The sequence below is a fragment of the Corvus moneduloides genome, chromosome 1 (assembly GCF_009650955.1).
Source record: "Corvus moneduloides isolate bCorMon1 chromosome 1, bCorMon1.pri, whole genome shotgun sequence".
NCBI lineage: Eukaryota > Metazoa > Chordata > Aves > Passeriformes > Corvidae > Corvus > Corvus moneduloides.
The window spans coordinates 75,942,821-75,959,166 of NC_045476.1; the positions used below are offsets into that span (position 1 = coordinate 75,942,821).

At 45.4% G+C, this 16,346-nt stretch overlaps 1 protein-coding gene across 2 annotated transcripts in view; it reads left to right on the forward strand.

Annotated features, from left to right (window-relative positions):
* SLC22A23 (solute carrier family 22 member 23) overlaps nt 1-16,282 on the forward strand; it is a 108,780-nt gene extending 92,498 nt beyond the window's left edge. The window contains exons 8-11 of one of the 2 annotated variants that reach the window (XM_032116448.1): nt 1,711-1,943; nt 4,583-4,615; nt 6,396-6,519; nt 11,886-16,282. In XM_032116448.1, the coding sequence (XP_031972339.1) occupies nt 1,711-1,943; nt 4,583-4,615; nt 6,396-6,519; nt 11,886-12,243 (748 nt within the window). In that variant the 3' untranslated portion in view covers nt 12,244-16,282. The remainder of the gene's footprint in view (nt 1-1,710; nt 1,944-4,582; nt 4,616-6,395; nt 6,520-11,885) is intronic. The other variant, XM_032116456.1, reaches the window with a different exon arrangement.
* The last annotated feature ends 64 nt before the right edge of the window (nt 16,283-16,346 follow it).

Below are 16,346 nucleotides of genomic sequence, written 5' to 3' on the forward strand. Positions count from 1 at the left end.
CTGTTTGCCATCCAAGCAGAGCATGAAGCAAATGTATGTCTGAGGAAATAGATTTTATGTTTGTTTTTAGGGGGTGAAAAAAAATACTTGATTTTACTTCTGTTATTCCTGTTAGACAGGGCTGTGCTGAATTTTTAGTGCATGGAGAAGGAACCTTTTGCAGAGAACAATAAGATATTAAAGGAATCAAGGATTTAGTTTTAAAAGTAACGATTCTGAGCTGCTCACCGAGTTAAGACAATAGGGTAATTCCTAGGGAACAGGCTGGAAAGTAAAGTCCAAATGATACAATAATTTAATTTATAGGTCATGGCCTCAATAGCAACTTCCACAAGTGTGTTCACATGCACAGAAGAGAAAGACAGAAGAAACACTGGTCAATTCTGCCCTTTCATTACTATTGCTTTGCTGATTAATATATCTCTTATGGGAGGAATCATCTATAATCTAGTTATCCAAAGCAAATGTCATTTTTCTGTAACAGTAAGTGCTTGTACTAGGGTTTTATCAGGGGGAAGGTGTTTGGTGTTGAGGGTAGGGTTTTGAACTAGAGCATCGTTTCACAAGTTTGCACGAGAAGCTCTTCAGGCCCTGGGCTGTCATGCACTCACCAACTGCATCTCTCCCCAGCTGTTTCTATGCTTATTTTGATATCCAGTTTACACTGACAGAGCTTCAAATTCCTGACCTTCAGGAGGATAGAAGTGTATCAGTGTAATATACCTGCCATCCTTTTTTTTTTTTGGAGACCTGGATCTGTGTCTCCCACTTTCTCAGCCATTATTAATTTGTGCCACGAGGTTTGTCTTGTGTAGGTGCCAGGGACAGGAGGCTCTTCCTGGTAGAGGTACTTGAGCTGTGATGGGTGCAGTTGAGAGCATTGACCTCTCCTGTTGCACCCCTGCTGCTATTTTGTACCACATCAGAGGTGATGCTGGGGCTTCTCATCTGACTTGTGTACATCCAGCCCCCTGCTCTTTCTTCCTTTTTTTTTTCTTTTCTATTTTTTGGGGGTGCAGAGTGAGACAGGAGAAAGAGGAGTGAAATGCGATGGTAAGATGTCGATCAGCAGCATCTCAAAGAAGGTTTTTAAAGAGGAGGAGACACATTGCTATGAAGGGAGGTGTAAATGTGTAGACTGAATTGGAGCTTATTGTTTCACAATTCTAATAATCATTGCAGCACCTATGACTTCAAATACTCCTTTCTCAGAGGTTTTCAGTTTTAACAGGCTAGCTTGAGAAGTGAGATGTAATGTTTGTACTTAGTATGACCAGATGCCACAGACAGGTGGGTGTTCCTGGTGTTTTGCTGTCCAAGCACACAGGCTACTTCATCACAGCAGTGCTGGCTCTGTGGCTGTCAGCAGATGTACTGGGAACGGAGGGATGTCCTTCTCTGGGAATGGGATTTCTCAAATACAGTGGGAAAACCTGTCGCGCACTAGGATTTTTTCTAAAGTTCCCCATGCCCTGATCATACCATGAGCAGCAGCTACGTGAATAAAGCCAGCAAATATTTGGTTGAATAGGGATTTTTTTCTTTTGCTTCTTTTCATCATTGCTTATTTTTACAGTAGCACCTAGACGTAAGTTTCTTAACTTAAGGTGTTTTATTCCTGCTTTAGTATCTCCCTACACTGAATTACATTGCAGAGTGTGTTCTGCCCTCTCAGCAATGGTCTCTCTTTCCTTCCCCTGTTACCTCCAGGCTGACTGGTTATGGCATACACCACTGTTTTGCAAAAAGTATGATGGGGCATGAAGCGAAGATGGCAATTACCCACAACTTCTATGCGGACTACTACACCATGGCTGGGATTGCGCTGGCATCCTGCCTGGCCATGTGCCCTGTGGTCGGGTTTCTGGGGAGGAGAGGAGGACTCCTGCTCTTCATGATACTTACAGCTCTGGCATCACTCCTGCAGCTGGGCCTTCTCAACTGTAAGTTGGAGATGAGAGCTTTTCAGGACCATGCAAGCTTAACATGCAAATAAGGCACCAGGAAATACTTCCATTTCCTTTGCCTTTCCCAGATTTGTCATGTCAAACACCTGCCTAGTTTGAGAAGCTGAATTTGTTTGAAGGTTTCCCCAAACACTTGTTTCTCAGGCTCATTAACAAGAGGCATTGTATTCTGGGTGATTCCCATGGTGAAGCTTATTGAGCATTGGTGCTGTATCCGGGGTTGCCGCTGAGAAAACAAGCAAGGAAACAAGAAATGCTTTTGATTTTATTTTAGTGAAATAGCCCCCAGGGAAAGAACTGGATAGGGATTGGGAAATAAAAACTTTCCCACTCAAGTCTGCTTCTCAAGTGGCCTCTAAACCATGCAGAAGTTAGAGCAGTAGGTGTATGTCCTCTGCCAGCTCTTAGCATCTTGCTAGGAATAGGTAATATACAGGCAGCATGGAGTTATGCAGCTGAAAGACCCTACTTTTAACACAGTGAATTTGTATAGTCCATGTAAATGTATACACATGATTTTGGGAGGTGACACAGCATTTCAAATGGGTTGTTCTTGCCAAAAGTGAGTGTTCCACCCCTTCCTTTGCAGGCAGTAACTTTCGTCTGGCCCTTTTGAGATGCTTCAGCTATTAAATCTTCTATAGAAATATTCCCTTTCCTTCTTTGATTTTATTTCATTGTCTTCATTTTTTATTGGTTGAGGAGATTCACCTTGATTCATCAAGTTGAACTTGATGAATCAGAGAGGTGTTGAAGCAGAGGGTAGGTGGGATGTGCCTTGTCACTCTCACAGTTGCCAATCATTAGATAGATCTCTGTCCCATGAAACCCCACCCCAAGGAAGGGGGGAGAGGGTTGAGACATACTTTGGACAAACTGGATGTGAGACGAACATCAGAACACTGGTTATTCCTGGTTTTAATTTCTAAGTTTAGAAATAATTGGGGGCCTTGATAAGAAAGAGCTTTTTGCATTGAGGGTAGAAAGTTTTCACATTTCTGCATACGCTGAAGGCGGCTCCAAACCAACAGGAATTGTGCATATTTACAGACTGTGTTTCCCGGAGGCATTTATGAAGTTAACCTTTAGCAAACACACTATTTGTGGGAGTGTAGGAGGCAAACAGGGAACCTCTTTCATGACATGGAGGAAACTCCAGCATCGTGTGTGTTTGCTCCCAGCTTGGCACAGATGTTTACATTCCCTTTGAGCACATATTTATCATGTCCAGGAATCCCAGCTGAGAGTGGGAGAAGTCCCATGGCCCTACCTCATCCCCAGTCTGTTGATGGACTGAGCCCATTCACATGCAGATTCGCTCTGTGCATGTGTGCAACCTCCCAAAACTCCACATTCTTCTGGTGGTGTCATCAGGGTCTCTCTACATTACATTTGCCCATTTTAATTTTTTTTTTTTTAAGGATGGGAGATGTTTGTTGAGGCTGTTGAGGTAATAAACACACACTTGCTTAGTTGAGAGGTGTGTCAGAGCCTTTAGTCTGCTCCAGAGCCACAAAAATCTGGTTGCAGTTTTTCAACAAAAAAATTTATGAGGGAGGTGGAAAGGAACACCCTGTAGGACTCATTACAACCTTTTTCATAACAGGTTTAGGTGGTTTTGTGAGCCAAGCTGCTAAAACTAAGATCAGGCATGGCTTTAGGTGCTTGGTGCTACATTGGCAGTCTCGATGCAGTGCCCTCCTCAGCCTTTCTGACTCTACTCTTCTTGAGAAGAGGAGAGAAAGGCATCCTCGAACTTCAGAGCAGCTCAACTCCCCCCAGTTTCCCCACAACTTTTCCTCAGAAGAGCTAGACAGTGTTTGGAGAGAAGCACTGACCCTGCTTATTGTGATATCTGTCACAGCACCCTGCATGGTTGTTGGGTGTAATTGGCAAATGAAATCAGAATTTGAGAATGGTGTGAGAGAGAGTGGGATATTCTCCACCAGCCACAAACCTGCAGCAGACCTTGAAGCTCACCATGTTTAACCCTTCCTATGAACTCCGGCGTGTCACCTTTGGGAAGTCACTGAATCCTGGTGGGAGATGACCAGCAGAGCTGTGCCCAGCTTGTGCTGCTGCCCAGTGCTTCCGTGTGCTCCTGTGTGGTTAGAATTGGTGGCTAGTGTGACACGTGGACCATCAGCTCATGGTTTTGGAGAGGAATAGGTCTCCCAACAGTGTGACAGCACTGATGCCCAGATTTTGCTCTCTAACCCAAGCTTCTGTTGGCCATTCCCTCAGGGCTGCAGCAGGAGGGCATTTTCTGTTCTCCCCCTTCATTAACAACAAAGAGGCCTTTGTGTTAATCCCAGCAGTAATTCTGGGGCTTTTAAATATGCTTTGCTGCTGGTTTGTTATCACTGTCTCATTACTATGCAGTCTACCAGCTGAGATGAGCCTGGAAACAGCATGTCCTATCTGGTGGCCGAGGAAAGATGTGACCTTTTTGGCATGGGAAAGAATTGGGAGTGGGGGGGTGAGGCTAGGGTGGCCTGTGGGATTTACCTTTTTTCTTTTCTTTTGGATAAATGAACATATAAAAACAGTATGTTCTTGTTTTCTCTCCCTTTCTCTTTTTTATCTTTCTCTGACTTCTGCGGTCTTGGATCCAGTGATTGGAAAATACAGTCAACTTCCAGACTCAGGTATGGTTTACAGACAAATCTGCATCATGTGGGAAGCACTCCCCCAGGTAGACACAAAAGGCCTGGGCCAAAACACCCAGAGCACAGCTGCTGCCATAGAGGGGTGCAGGGGGAAAGCCCACTCCTGTGCAGTGCCTTGAGACCCCATTCATAGGCAGGCCTGCTCATCTTGTGCAGCCTCTTGGTAGCACCCCCTCCACACAGGCTCACCTCTGCATGTCAAGAGAGGGTGCAGAGGTTGGTCCCCCCAAAGTTTGAGGTACAGGGTAAGGCTTTCTCAGCCTCCTCCTGAGAAGCAGCCTTCCCAGTTCAGGAATCTCAGATTTATTTTTTTTTCCAGAAAAGAAAAGGGGATTAAAACGCCTTAAGGATGCTTTTGATAAGGGGACTTAAACACCTCAAAAAATTCATTCCCAAGCTGAAGTACTGTAAGAGCAATGCAGTGGCAAACTACAGGGGAGCAAAATTTACCTTTGTGTATCAGATTTGATGGACCTGTCTTGTCCAGCTTTTCCAAGGTCTGTTCTGCTGAGCAGTCATGACCCCTTGAGGGGGTCAGTGGTGTAGCCTCACCCACTATGCAAGAGTGGTCAGAGACCCATGGTTTTCAGGATGCTGTGCTTACCTCCTCATCAGCTGGCAGAATTTGCTCTCTCCCCCAGACTTGGGGTGCACTGCAGAAAGGGCTTAGCCCTGAGCAGGCTGTAGCACATTTCAGAAGATGTAACCAAAGAGCTCCCAAACATCTTTTGCTCACCTGAGAGCTGATATATTCAGCAAGAAAAAAAGCAGGTATTAATTTTCATTGGCTCCAACCCAGACAGTATGCCTGCTTGGGACTGCACCCTGATGAGCAGTTCTTTCTTCAGGCAGGCCTTGGGGCTTGGCTGTAGAAAGGTGGGGGGGAGTGTTGGCTGCAAAGTTCCAGTCCTTTCCCCAGTGCTCTTGCCAGGCATGATGTGTTCCCCTTGTATGGTGCAATACTCTCTGTGAGTGATGTGGCCTCCTTGCTGGCCAGGACAGGCCACATGAGCTCGTACAACCCTGAGCAGATGTCCCACCCCTGCCCGCAGAAGGTGGCAAGTGGGGATCAAGTGAGAGATCATCATGGCCAGAGACAGTTTCTTTGAGCTTTGTTAAGATTTACTGGGGTTTCTCCAAGTGCTTGATAGACACTGTTTACTCCCAGAAACCTTGCTGCCATCCAGCCGTGAAATGATTGAGCAAAAGGCCCTGACTTAAGGGAGCTCTTCACCATCCTTGACATCGGCTGTTCTTGCCCAGAGTTGTTAGGTAAAGGCTGTCAGGCTGGGAGTTACAACAGAGTTTGCAGACTGATCACATGTAGGGGCTTAGTACAGAGATGGGAGCACTTCTAGTTCTTTCCTCTCTTGTCCTGGAAGCCTCCTCAGTGCCCAAGCTGCACTGTACAAGACATTTGGCAGCTTGAGGAATGTTGCCTGCCTCCACTTGTCTGTCAAACATGAGAGGGAAGAGGCTGGTGCCTAAAAGACTGACCAAAGGTCTGGTTTTTTGTGGGTTTTACCTTTTCTGTGGTGGCTGAGCATAAAAAATTCAGACATCGCTGCCTTTTTTTTCATGTGTGTTAGTGTCTCAGGTGCTTGGGGAATGGATTTTATAAATACCAGTTTTAAATTAGTATTACAAAATTACTCAAATTCTTGTCAAGGGAGAAGAGGAATATAAACCTCTTTACTTGTTTTCTTCCTTGGAAGTTTGACCTCATTCTTACTTTTTATGAACACACTTCTCTTGCCAGGTATGAGTGACAGCGTCAAAGACAAATTCTCTGTTGCGTTTTCCATCGTGGGTATGTTTTCTTCGCATGCTGTTGGAAGCCTCAGCGTGTTCTTCTGTGCTGAAATCACACCCACAGTAATCAGGTGAGATTTTGGAGCCCCCCTCAAAAGATGGGGACAAAATTATCCTCATTTAATTGATAATGGGCTGTGTAACTTAACACATTGTATGGGAGGGGAAGCCCCATGTAATTGGAGACCTCACAGCAACTTGGGGGCTGCTTTTTATAGTTGCTGCAGTCAGTCTGCCAAAGCAAATGTGTGCCTGTGTATAGAGAGGCTTAGTTTTCCGTGGCTCCACCTTGTGTCCCATCGTGGTGATGATGAGCAGGCCTGGCAGCACATGAATTGCAGCATGGTAGGGTCTTAAATATTCAGCTGCATCAGTTGGTGTGGCTGAACATGGTCATTGCTTCACTAACTCTGTGGGGTTTGTTCAGGCAGCGATCTGGTGAGTCTGCAGCTTGATAGTAAAAGAAAAATTACGTGAGTGTGCAGAGGAGGACATAGGTGCAAGCAATCCCTGCTTCCATAGGGCAGGTTAACCAGGACAGCTGCAGGGGTGTTTCAGTGGAAGGGAGGTGTTGAAACATGTGGTGTAAATGCCTTTGGTGCTCAGAGGTCCTCTGCAAGCCTGCCTCTCTGCCTTTATTGCAGATAAGGTTGTCTTTCTCTTCACATACAGATCTATCTTAGCAGAGGCTCAAAGTTTTTTGGAAGACGAGCACTTTCATCCTGGGAAATAGGAGAAATCAGACAAATTATCTTTGTTGGAGAGTTTCCCATAACACATCTTTGTACAGTGAGGGGTTTGTATCATTTTATACACACACTGTCACGTTTCACAGCACAAAGGTTGTGCTTCTGTGTTCTGGATTATGCTTTCAGCAATGCCACAGCAATTCAGGAGTCTGCTCCGACTCCACTGGATTTCCCAGGAATGTAGGTCATGTGGGTGGGAGGGAGAGAGAGTGGAGGAAAGAGGATATTTTTTTTTTGTCCCCTCCAAATTATATGCCTTTTCAGTAACTTTGTAAAAGTATTATTGCAAAACTGTCATCTGAGTAGCCAGAGTCTCCTTGCTCCATGGCCTTTTTTTCAGGCTATCTAAATTTGTGAATGTATTTTACGGATAACATTATTTCCACAGGAAAAGACAGTGAGCAGTGAGATTACACAGCAGCCCAAAACACTAACAGCTATTTATTTATGTGTGTGTCAATCAGTTTGGTGTTTGTATGCCTCTTTAATTTTCTCCTTGTCTCTGTGTGAAAGACACACAGATAAGGAATTGACTGTGTCAGCCAGAAGAGAATCTGCCAAGTAGGGTCAGATGTGCAGTCTGAACTTAGCAAGCTTTTTTCCCTTAAATCACTTATGTTGCTACAAGGAGGGGGAAAAAATCCTGGCTGAGAGCCAAAATTCAGCTTCCCCTGATTCTGCTGGGTAACACCAGACGAGTGACAACAGCTAGATATGCCTCAGGTTCCCTGTTTATTTAGAGAAATGATGACACTCTGCACTGCTTTGCCATCCTACCACCACGGTAAGATCCACTCAGGGTTGTAATTAGGGGGTGTAGCTCAGGACAGTGCATAAATCTGTCTCAGGCAGAGGTGTGATTAAGCTGCCTTCTGTCTTGTCTTTTGGTGGGATCTGGCTATTTCCCCATAACCTGCTCTCCAAAATGCCACCCTGAACGCCCCTTAGGGGTTGGAACTAGATGATCTTTAAGGTCCCTTCCAACCCAAACCATTCTATGATACTAATATGCTTTTGGTTGGATCTCGAGGAACCTTAAGGAAAAGGAAGGCACTGGGGTTGTCTCTGGGGTTTCCCTGATCAAATCCATTATCTGCAGTCCCCCATCCCTGAGGGCAGAAAACAGCATTGCCATTACCCGGAGTAACAGTGGCATGATAGCAAACCCACAGCACCCATCCATCTCTGCTGCTCTGGTGTTGAGATGAACAGTTCCAGGTGGAGAACAGCCAGATCTTCATCACTAAGAGATGCCACCTGCTCCAGCAACATGAACTGTCCACACTGTTCCACACTGTCATGTGTCACAGAGGGGTCCTTTGGATCTGCACACTGCACCCCCGTCTCCTGGCAGTAGGCAGGGGGGCTTCACCAGGAGCTACCCTTCTTTATACCAGGGTATAAAGTACAGACCTTTGTCCCAATGCTAATTAAAGCACCAAGTGTCACTGATAATCCATGTGGAATAACCCTCACACCACTACAGCCTGCATGTCTACCAAGTAGGAATAGTCTGAACAAAATACAGAATGTCCTCTCCTCATCCTCCACATACTTAGTTACTATAAAGTAACTAAGGTTCTGTTTTTTCCTCTCAGTGTCCTGCTTTTGTGCCCACACAGCCAAAGGAATTGAGAGTGGGCAGCAATGGCTGAATTAGGGTCTTTTCCCATTAGTAGCTACCTCAAGCCAAATTTCCAGTTGTTGAGGAAATTTTCCTGTCTGACCACGCAGGAGCCACTCAGCAGTCACATTCACACAGAGGGTCTGCACCAGTTCACAGCCTCTTGCCTTGGGGTCCTGCCCCCCAGAGCTCAATCTGCAGCTGACACAGAATCTTGCACACCCAGCTACCTGCACTGAATGTTTTCCTCAACACAGTGGGATGCAGGGCTGTTTACTGGGACCTGAACAAGGCCTGGCTTCCCAGGCTCCATGAGGCCAAGGGTATCTTGGTGTGTTACTGAACCTCTGGCCTGGGGACTGAGTGCACAAAATGTCACTTACGTATGGGGCAGGGAAAAACTGTGGAGGTTTTCAGGGACTGACTTTGAGAAGTGGCTGAACTGACTGGGCAAAGCCTGGAAAACCTGGTCTGATTTTAGTGCAGGAGGCTGAAGCAGGTGCTCTCCCAAAGTCTCCTTTAACCTGGGCATCTCTCTGGCTCTCTTGTACTCTGAGCCATGCCATGTGTTGACCCATGTGCTCAATGTAGTCATGGCTGTCCAAGGACAGGATTAACAATTCTCTGCTCTCCTGAGGAGTGCTTAGAAGGCCCTTCCGTTAGGATGTCAGTGAGGATGTCTTGCTACTCTCTGGAAAAACACTGAGGTAGCAAGCAAGGAAATTCTACCCCATGAACAAGCAGGACCTTTCTGAGGACAAAATTTTGAACCAAGGTCCCTTTGCAATTTGCCCACATTGGGACCATGAACCTCCTGCAAACCATCCCTCCCCACTGTCAGTGGGTGAGCAGGGGTTGGGGAAGTGACCCTGATCCATCATCCACGGGGCCATGCCATGGGAAAGTCCCCAACAGCAGCCACTGGCAGGCAGAAGTGTGAGTGAGAAAGCTGGGACTCACTGTGGGTGCCAGCAGCCCTTACACTCCCTCTTCAGGCTCCACTCTGCATCTGGAGAGTGTTTGAAGCATAGACGGTGGCCCCTGCCGTGGAGGACCTCATGCTGATGAGGAGCAATGCCCCAAAGCACTCAGAATGTTTTTCTTTTCCACCTGCTGCCCCTTGTCACCTGCAAAAACTGTGAATCATGAGGGTGCTGCCTCTCTTGCCCTGTGGCTGTTTTCCTGATGTGCAAGGAAACAACAAAAAATTCCTGACAGTATTTTCAGTTTTCTCCTTTTTTTTTTTTTCCCCTTTCACATTTTCACATCTGTAATGTAGTTAGAACACTTAACAAAATGTACTTTCAAGCCTTCTTCTGCCAGGTTTTGATGGCACTGGAAAAAGTAATGCCTACTCTGATTACTGACGTCATATGGAAAAACTTCTTTCCCCCCTGCAAATCTGAAGCCACTTGATCCATAAATGACAGAGCCGTCTTTGTTGTTGCCTTTTCCCATTTTCTTTCAGCTTGCTTGATGTCCTTCTACAGCAGCATTTAAAACTCACCTCAGGTCCTTCTCAGGGGGGTTGAGATACAATTTAGCCATAGCAATCACTGATGTAAATGAGCCAGGCTTTTGTTGCTCCAGGGCCAGCTTGGAGAGAGATTTGCCATGCATTTGGGACTGGTTGTGTCAATTACTCATGTGAGTGTATTAATGAAGTTGCAGGGAGGCCAGTTGCACAATAGTTGCATTCAGCTGGGTTTCTAAATTGCCATCAGAAAGCTGGCAAGTTTTTAATAAGGGCTTTTGCAGCATTTGGGGAAGTCCCTGTTGTCTGTGAAAGATGCTCTGCTGTGTCTGAAGAACTGGAACATATGTGAATTTTTGATCCAGTCACTGTCCCAAGAGCATCTTTTGAAAACTATGTTTGCTGTCCTTTGGCTGTCAAGTAAGCAGCAGTGGGTTTTGGAAAGGATTGAGTGAAGATTAGCTTTAACATGGTGGTTGGCTGAGTGAATTTGGCATTCATAGGTTTATGGTACATTGATTTCTAGTGTGCTTAATAGTCAGTGAAACTGGTTTTTCCCAAGTATTTGACGTAAAGCAGTCCATTTGCCTACTGCAAGTTGCCTTCTGTAAGAGTCAGCTTTTGCTGATAGTAACAGCTCTGCATTGGGCTAGGAACTGAGCACCTGAGCCCCTCTGATCTCCAGAGGGTTTGGGAATAGAAGGCATTTCCCAGAGGAAGTGCAGGAAGCGTCTTACTCACACAGGCTTGGTAGGCAAGCAGGGTGCCAGTGATTAAACTTACAGGGAGATCTCCCTCTGCAGGCAGCAGGGTCTTTGGAAGATAAAGGACAAGACGCCACTCTGACAGATTTTGTTAAAATGATTCATTTAAGGGTGACACTGCTCGCCCGAGACCTCAGTCATGCCACAGCAGGAGGGAATGGCCTGCCCCAGAGAAACACCTGCAGTGCCACTTCTGTGTGGGGTCACCCAGCAGGGACAGACCCGGTATTGTGAGGTGTGCCAGGCCTGCCTGCACCAAGGCCTGCAGAGATGCTGATGAGCAAGACAAGGAATTGCAAGAGAGTTTGCTTGCATAGCCAAATGTCAGGAGAGACTACTGAATTGGTCTTTCACAAGCCGCTTCTGTGCCTCTAGCTGGAGGAAGATGAGTCTCTTTTTACACTTTCTTTTTTCCTGGAAATTACGCATTTTATTACATCATCAGTGTGTTGAGAAGTTCCAGCCACAACATGATTTTGTGTAGAAAATGTTTCAGCACTCAATGTTTGGTATAATGGATCGAGGCAGTGGCTTGTAAAGTCTGATCTCCTGCCTCCACTGCTGAATGGTGCCAGATACTTTAGAGGCAGCCAAAATTGACTTCTGCACTTACTGCTCGTTGGTGGGTCTTGTGTAAGTGGAGAAGGCTGGCATGCTAAGCAAGATCTGGTTTTCCCTCACTGAATGTGGGAATATTTGGAACTGGGAGTACTTTAGAGTGCTGTCTACACACTCACATGGTAAATCTTCTTCTTATGTGGGGACAGTTAAATGGGTGTGAAATGATACTTGAGTGTAATTTTTTCCCCTCTGCTTCTGTTTGCAGGGGAGGCGGGCTGGGGCTGGTCCTGGCCAGCGCAGGCTTTGGCCGCTTGACCGCCCCCATCATGGAGCTCCACAACCAGAAAGGCTACTTCCTCCACCACGTCATCTTCGCCTGCTGCACACTCATCTGCATCATCTGCATCCTGCTGCTGCCAGAGAGCAAGAACCAGAACCTGCCTGAGAACATCCCGGATGGGGAACATTACACTCGGCAGCCCCTCCTGCCACACAAGAAGGGGGAGCAGCCCCTGCTCCTGACAAACTCTGAACTCAAGGATTACTCTGGCCTCCATGACTCAGCAGCTGTGAGTGACGGCATCTCGGAGAACACCACTGCCAATGGGATGAAGTCGATGTAACTGGGTGGATTTTTTTCCTTCTCCTTTTTTTTTATTATTTTATTTCCCGTTCTTATATTTCTTCTCTTCCTTTTGTATTTTATTTGATGCTGTTGTGCAGGAGGAGTAGCACTTTGGGCAAAGGTGTTTTGCACAGATTTTACAAACCAGTGATGGAGCAGACACAAACTCTGCTACTAAAGCAAATTTTGGCATCTTCAACAGTTGTGCAGATTACTCTTGAAAAAGTTTTGGGCAAAAAGACTCATTTGAGAAAAGACCTGGCTGGCGGTAGCCCTTCAGAACTCTTTTTTTCCTGCCATTAAATATGTATATTTATTTTGATTTATTCTCAAGAAGCACTTTATTTCCTTTTCCTTTCATAGATCACAAAAATGAAGCCATCTTATAAGAGGTGCAGCCATTCCAAGAAAGAAACCGTGGGGGGAGGGGGAGTGTTGTTTTCTGTTTTGTTTTTGTGTTTCTTTAAAGGAAAGAGGGATCCACTGCAAAGTTGAATTGACTTAAGACTTGTGCAACATTCTTCTGCCTGTCTAGAAAGTCCAAGTGCCCAGATTGCCTGCTGTGTTTGTATACACTAAAAAAAAAAGAAAAAAAAAGAAGAAAAAGCAAAGAAAACCTGTTGTGACTCAAGCTCTGACTGCATTTTAGGCAGCTTATATTTGTCTTTATAGCTCATGTGCACTTAAAAGTTACTTTCTAAATTAGTCCTTTTTTGTTTTCACGGAATGCATTGAAGAAAATCCTACCCAAACAAGCTGATTTTTCAATGAGAATCAGCCTTCTGCATTTTAAGAGTATATTAATCTATTTTAGGTGGTTGCCACTGGTCTTTAATAGTTACGTAGATGATGCAAATGGTTTGACTAATGATGCAAAAATGAATTTTGCCAAGAATGGCTATAATTATCAGGAGGCCCAGGATCTCTGACTGCTCCAGGAAAAGACCATAGACCAGCAGGGATAAAGAGGAAGGAGGATGGGCAATGACCTGTACCTTTTTTCCAAAAGGCAGCACAGCAGGGATTTCTGCTCCTGGGAAATGACTGTCCTGGTATTGTCTTAAGTGTTTTTAGAACAAGGGTTTGGGTTTTCAATTTAAGTGGACAAACTGCTTAAATGACTGTTGGAAAGGAATGAATTTATAGCCTGTGAATAATGACTTACTCAGCTGTCTTGGGCTCTTAGAGATGTGTTCTGGTTCTGACCCAAGAATATACAATGAACTCACCCTCATTTCCCCACTTTCCCAACTGTTCTTGTAAGATTTTAGTTCAGGAAAAAAGTTTACTTAAATTGGATCGATTCTACACAAAGTGAACATCCAGTTTACCTCCTGCTGTGCAGATGGCACTTTGATAGTGGCCACTTGACTTCCCTCCTCCAGCCCCCAAACCAACTATTTCCTTTGGCCATTGGCTTTTGGTTCTCACTCAAGAGAATATCGTGAGAATCTAGTTCAGTGCAAGGACTCTGTAAACAAACAGCTTTCTTGCGTTGTAGTTAACCCCCCCTGTTCTCCCTCCCTCTTTTCCTTTCTCACTCAGGCTATCCATTAGTGATTGCTCGGTAGTGCAGACGTTCAAACAGAGCAGCAGGATGTCAATGTTGTACTGAGTGTCCGTATGATTGCCACTTTGTTTGATGTACATCTTGCGTTCATATGCAGGAGAAGTGCTCATTTTGCACTTTCCTCCTCTACCTTCCCTTCCCCTTCCTCCCTTGCTGTATATATTGTCGATTAACTGCTGTACCTAACGATTTCCATCCTCCATTAGGCTGCCGATGTCCTCTTACAGTCCCCAATAAATCAGAGATCCAAGCTCCCCGGCAGGCCATGCAGTAAAGTAGCACAGCCTCAGATGCTAACGGATGCAAGGGGACAGGTAGACCTGCAGAAGCGACAGAGGTGGTTGTGTTCAGAGTAACAATGTTGTCCTAAAGCTGCTAATTTCCACAGAGGATGATGTGGACATTTGGGTTCTTCTTGAGCCTGGTAAGAAACACTGGACCAGTTGATGGTAGTTTCGCCCAGAGTTACACTACTGGTTTTTTTCAGCTTTGCTAGACTTGCTGTGACAGCAAGAGCGTGATCTTCCTTACACTCAAGTTTTATTGTCAGGCTTGAGTGCAGCTGCTTCTTTTTGTTCTGTGCCGAGACCTTTGCAGTCTGTGTTCACCTGAGGAAAGAACCCCGCCCTTCCCCACTTGTGCAGTATTCACGTGCCAAATTTGTGCAATACTTCTTGCCTTCGATGCGAGATGCTTGTCGCAAGCCACACACATTCGGGGATGAAAAAAAGGGGTTCATGACAAAAAATTGAAGAAGCAAAACAAGGCTTCAGGGAAGAGAAAAAGGGCCTGAGAGCGGAGAAGGTGCAAGAGCAGAGGCAGAAAGCAGCGTCCTGCCATCCAGCGTGCTGTGGAGCCAGTGGCTCCTTCCTTCATGGTCTTCTTCATGGCCCGTGTGCTCAAGCTGCGGTACAGCTCTTGCAGACCATCCACAAGCCTATAAACCCGGCTGCTTCCAGCACTGTCAGTGGTCCTGGTGAGCTCACCGCTGTTGTCCACAGCGCTTTATCGTTTCCTATTCTGGTGGTTGCTCTCCGATGACAGACAGGCACAGGGAAAAGAATAGTTGTTTAAACATGTCAACATTTAGATAGTACATACACTAGGTGACTAGGAACATGCAGCAATTTTTTTTTTTTTTTTTAAGAAAAAAATCTTATGAAGTTGATTTGATTTGCTGCTTTTTCAGTTTTTTGCTTGAAACCAGGTAGTCGGTACTGATCTGCAATGAAGGGAGCCCCAGCTTCTCTAGTTGGTCTGGCCCTCTGCCTCTGTCATAACAATAAAGCAAAAATTAATTTCCTGCCTTGGCAGTTCCAGTTTTGCTCCTTTTCCTGAAAACATGAACACTTCTGCGATGATTATGTTCTTCCACACATGTTCATGGAGTTGGAAAGCTTTCACTAAACCTATCTTGTATGGAGGAGTCAGGTACCAGGTGATGCAGCAGGGCAGAAGGGAAGCATGGGGATGCTTGCTCTGCCTTGTCAAGTCCTGCAGCAGGACAGGGCTCTCAGCTGGGGTCCCAGCCTACTGCACCATTGGCTCCTTGGCCATGTCTCCTCTGCAGCCATCACCAGGAAAGGCTTTTCTCAGGCGGCTCTTTCTGGCCACCACAACAGGGGAAGCAGTCCAAGCTGTCTTGTCCGTTTTTGGCCTTTTTCTGTGAACCTTCAGTAACCTCTAAGCCCATCAGTAGATTTTTCTTTGGGTTTACCATTTAAGGGCTTTCTCCATCTTTGTAAGTTCAAACAAAAATGTGAAGTGACATTATGCTTGATCTTGGGGGGTTTGTCCCCCTTTTAAGGTTTCAGTACTGCTTTTGTTGCCAGACACACTGCAAATGGATAACGACAGTCACCTGTTTGCAAGTGCTTTGTGGCCACTCTGAAAGGGGGTTGTGTGATTTACTTTTGGGTTTCACTTAGCAGGCTTTTTTTGTTGTCATTCTTTTTAGTGCAAGTATTCTACTCAACTGTTGCCACTTCCTGGAGCCAAACACTTTATTGGTCACCAAATTGGAAGCAGAAGTGCCATTAACTGAACTCTGTGAATGTCAAGTCAAGTTGCGCCTGTAGCTGGCACATAAGACAACACTATTGAGTGGGGGGATGATCTCCCCCACTGTAACTTTTTTTTATTTTATTTTATTTCTTAAGAAAAAAATGAAATTACAAACCTCATTTTAAATGTATTGTGTAAAATGTTTTGGGAAAGGAGTACGGTGTGTTTTGTCTAGTGGGTGAGATCTCCCTCCCCATTTCAGTTTCTGATGAAGTTTTAAAGAATCGTGTTACTGTATGTTTTGATCATGAATAGTCTGGTGGTGCTTCCTCATAGCACAAGCTTAAATCACGTACTGAAAACAGTCTTACAAGCTAAATGTCTGCATGATGTTACATCTGTTGTACCTACTGAGAAGAACTTTGTATGTAAATGTACAGAATAAAATGACGTTGTCCCATCAGTTTGTTCTCCCTGATCTGGCTCCCTTGCAGTGACTTCTCAAACACCAAGCAGCAGCTGCTGCC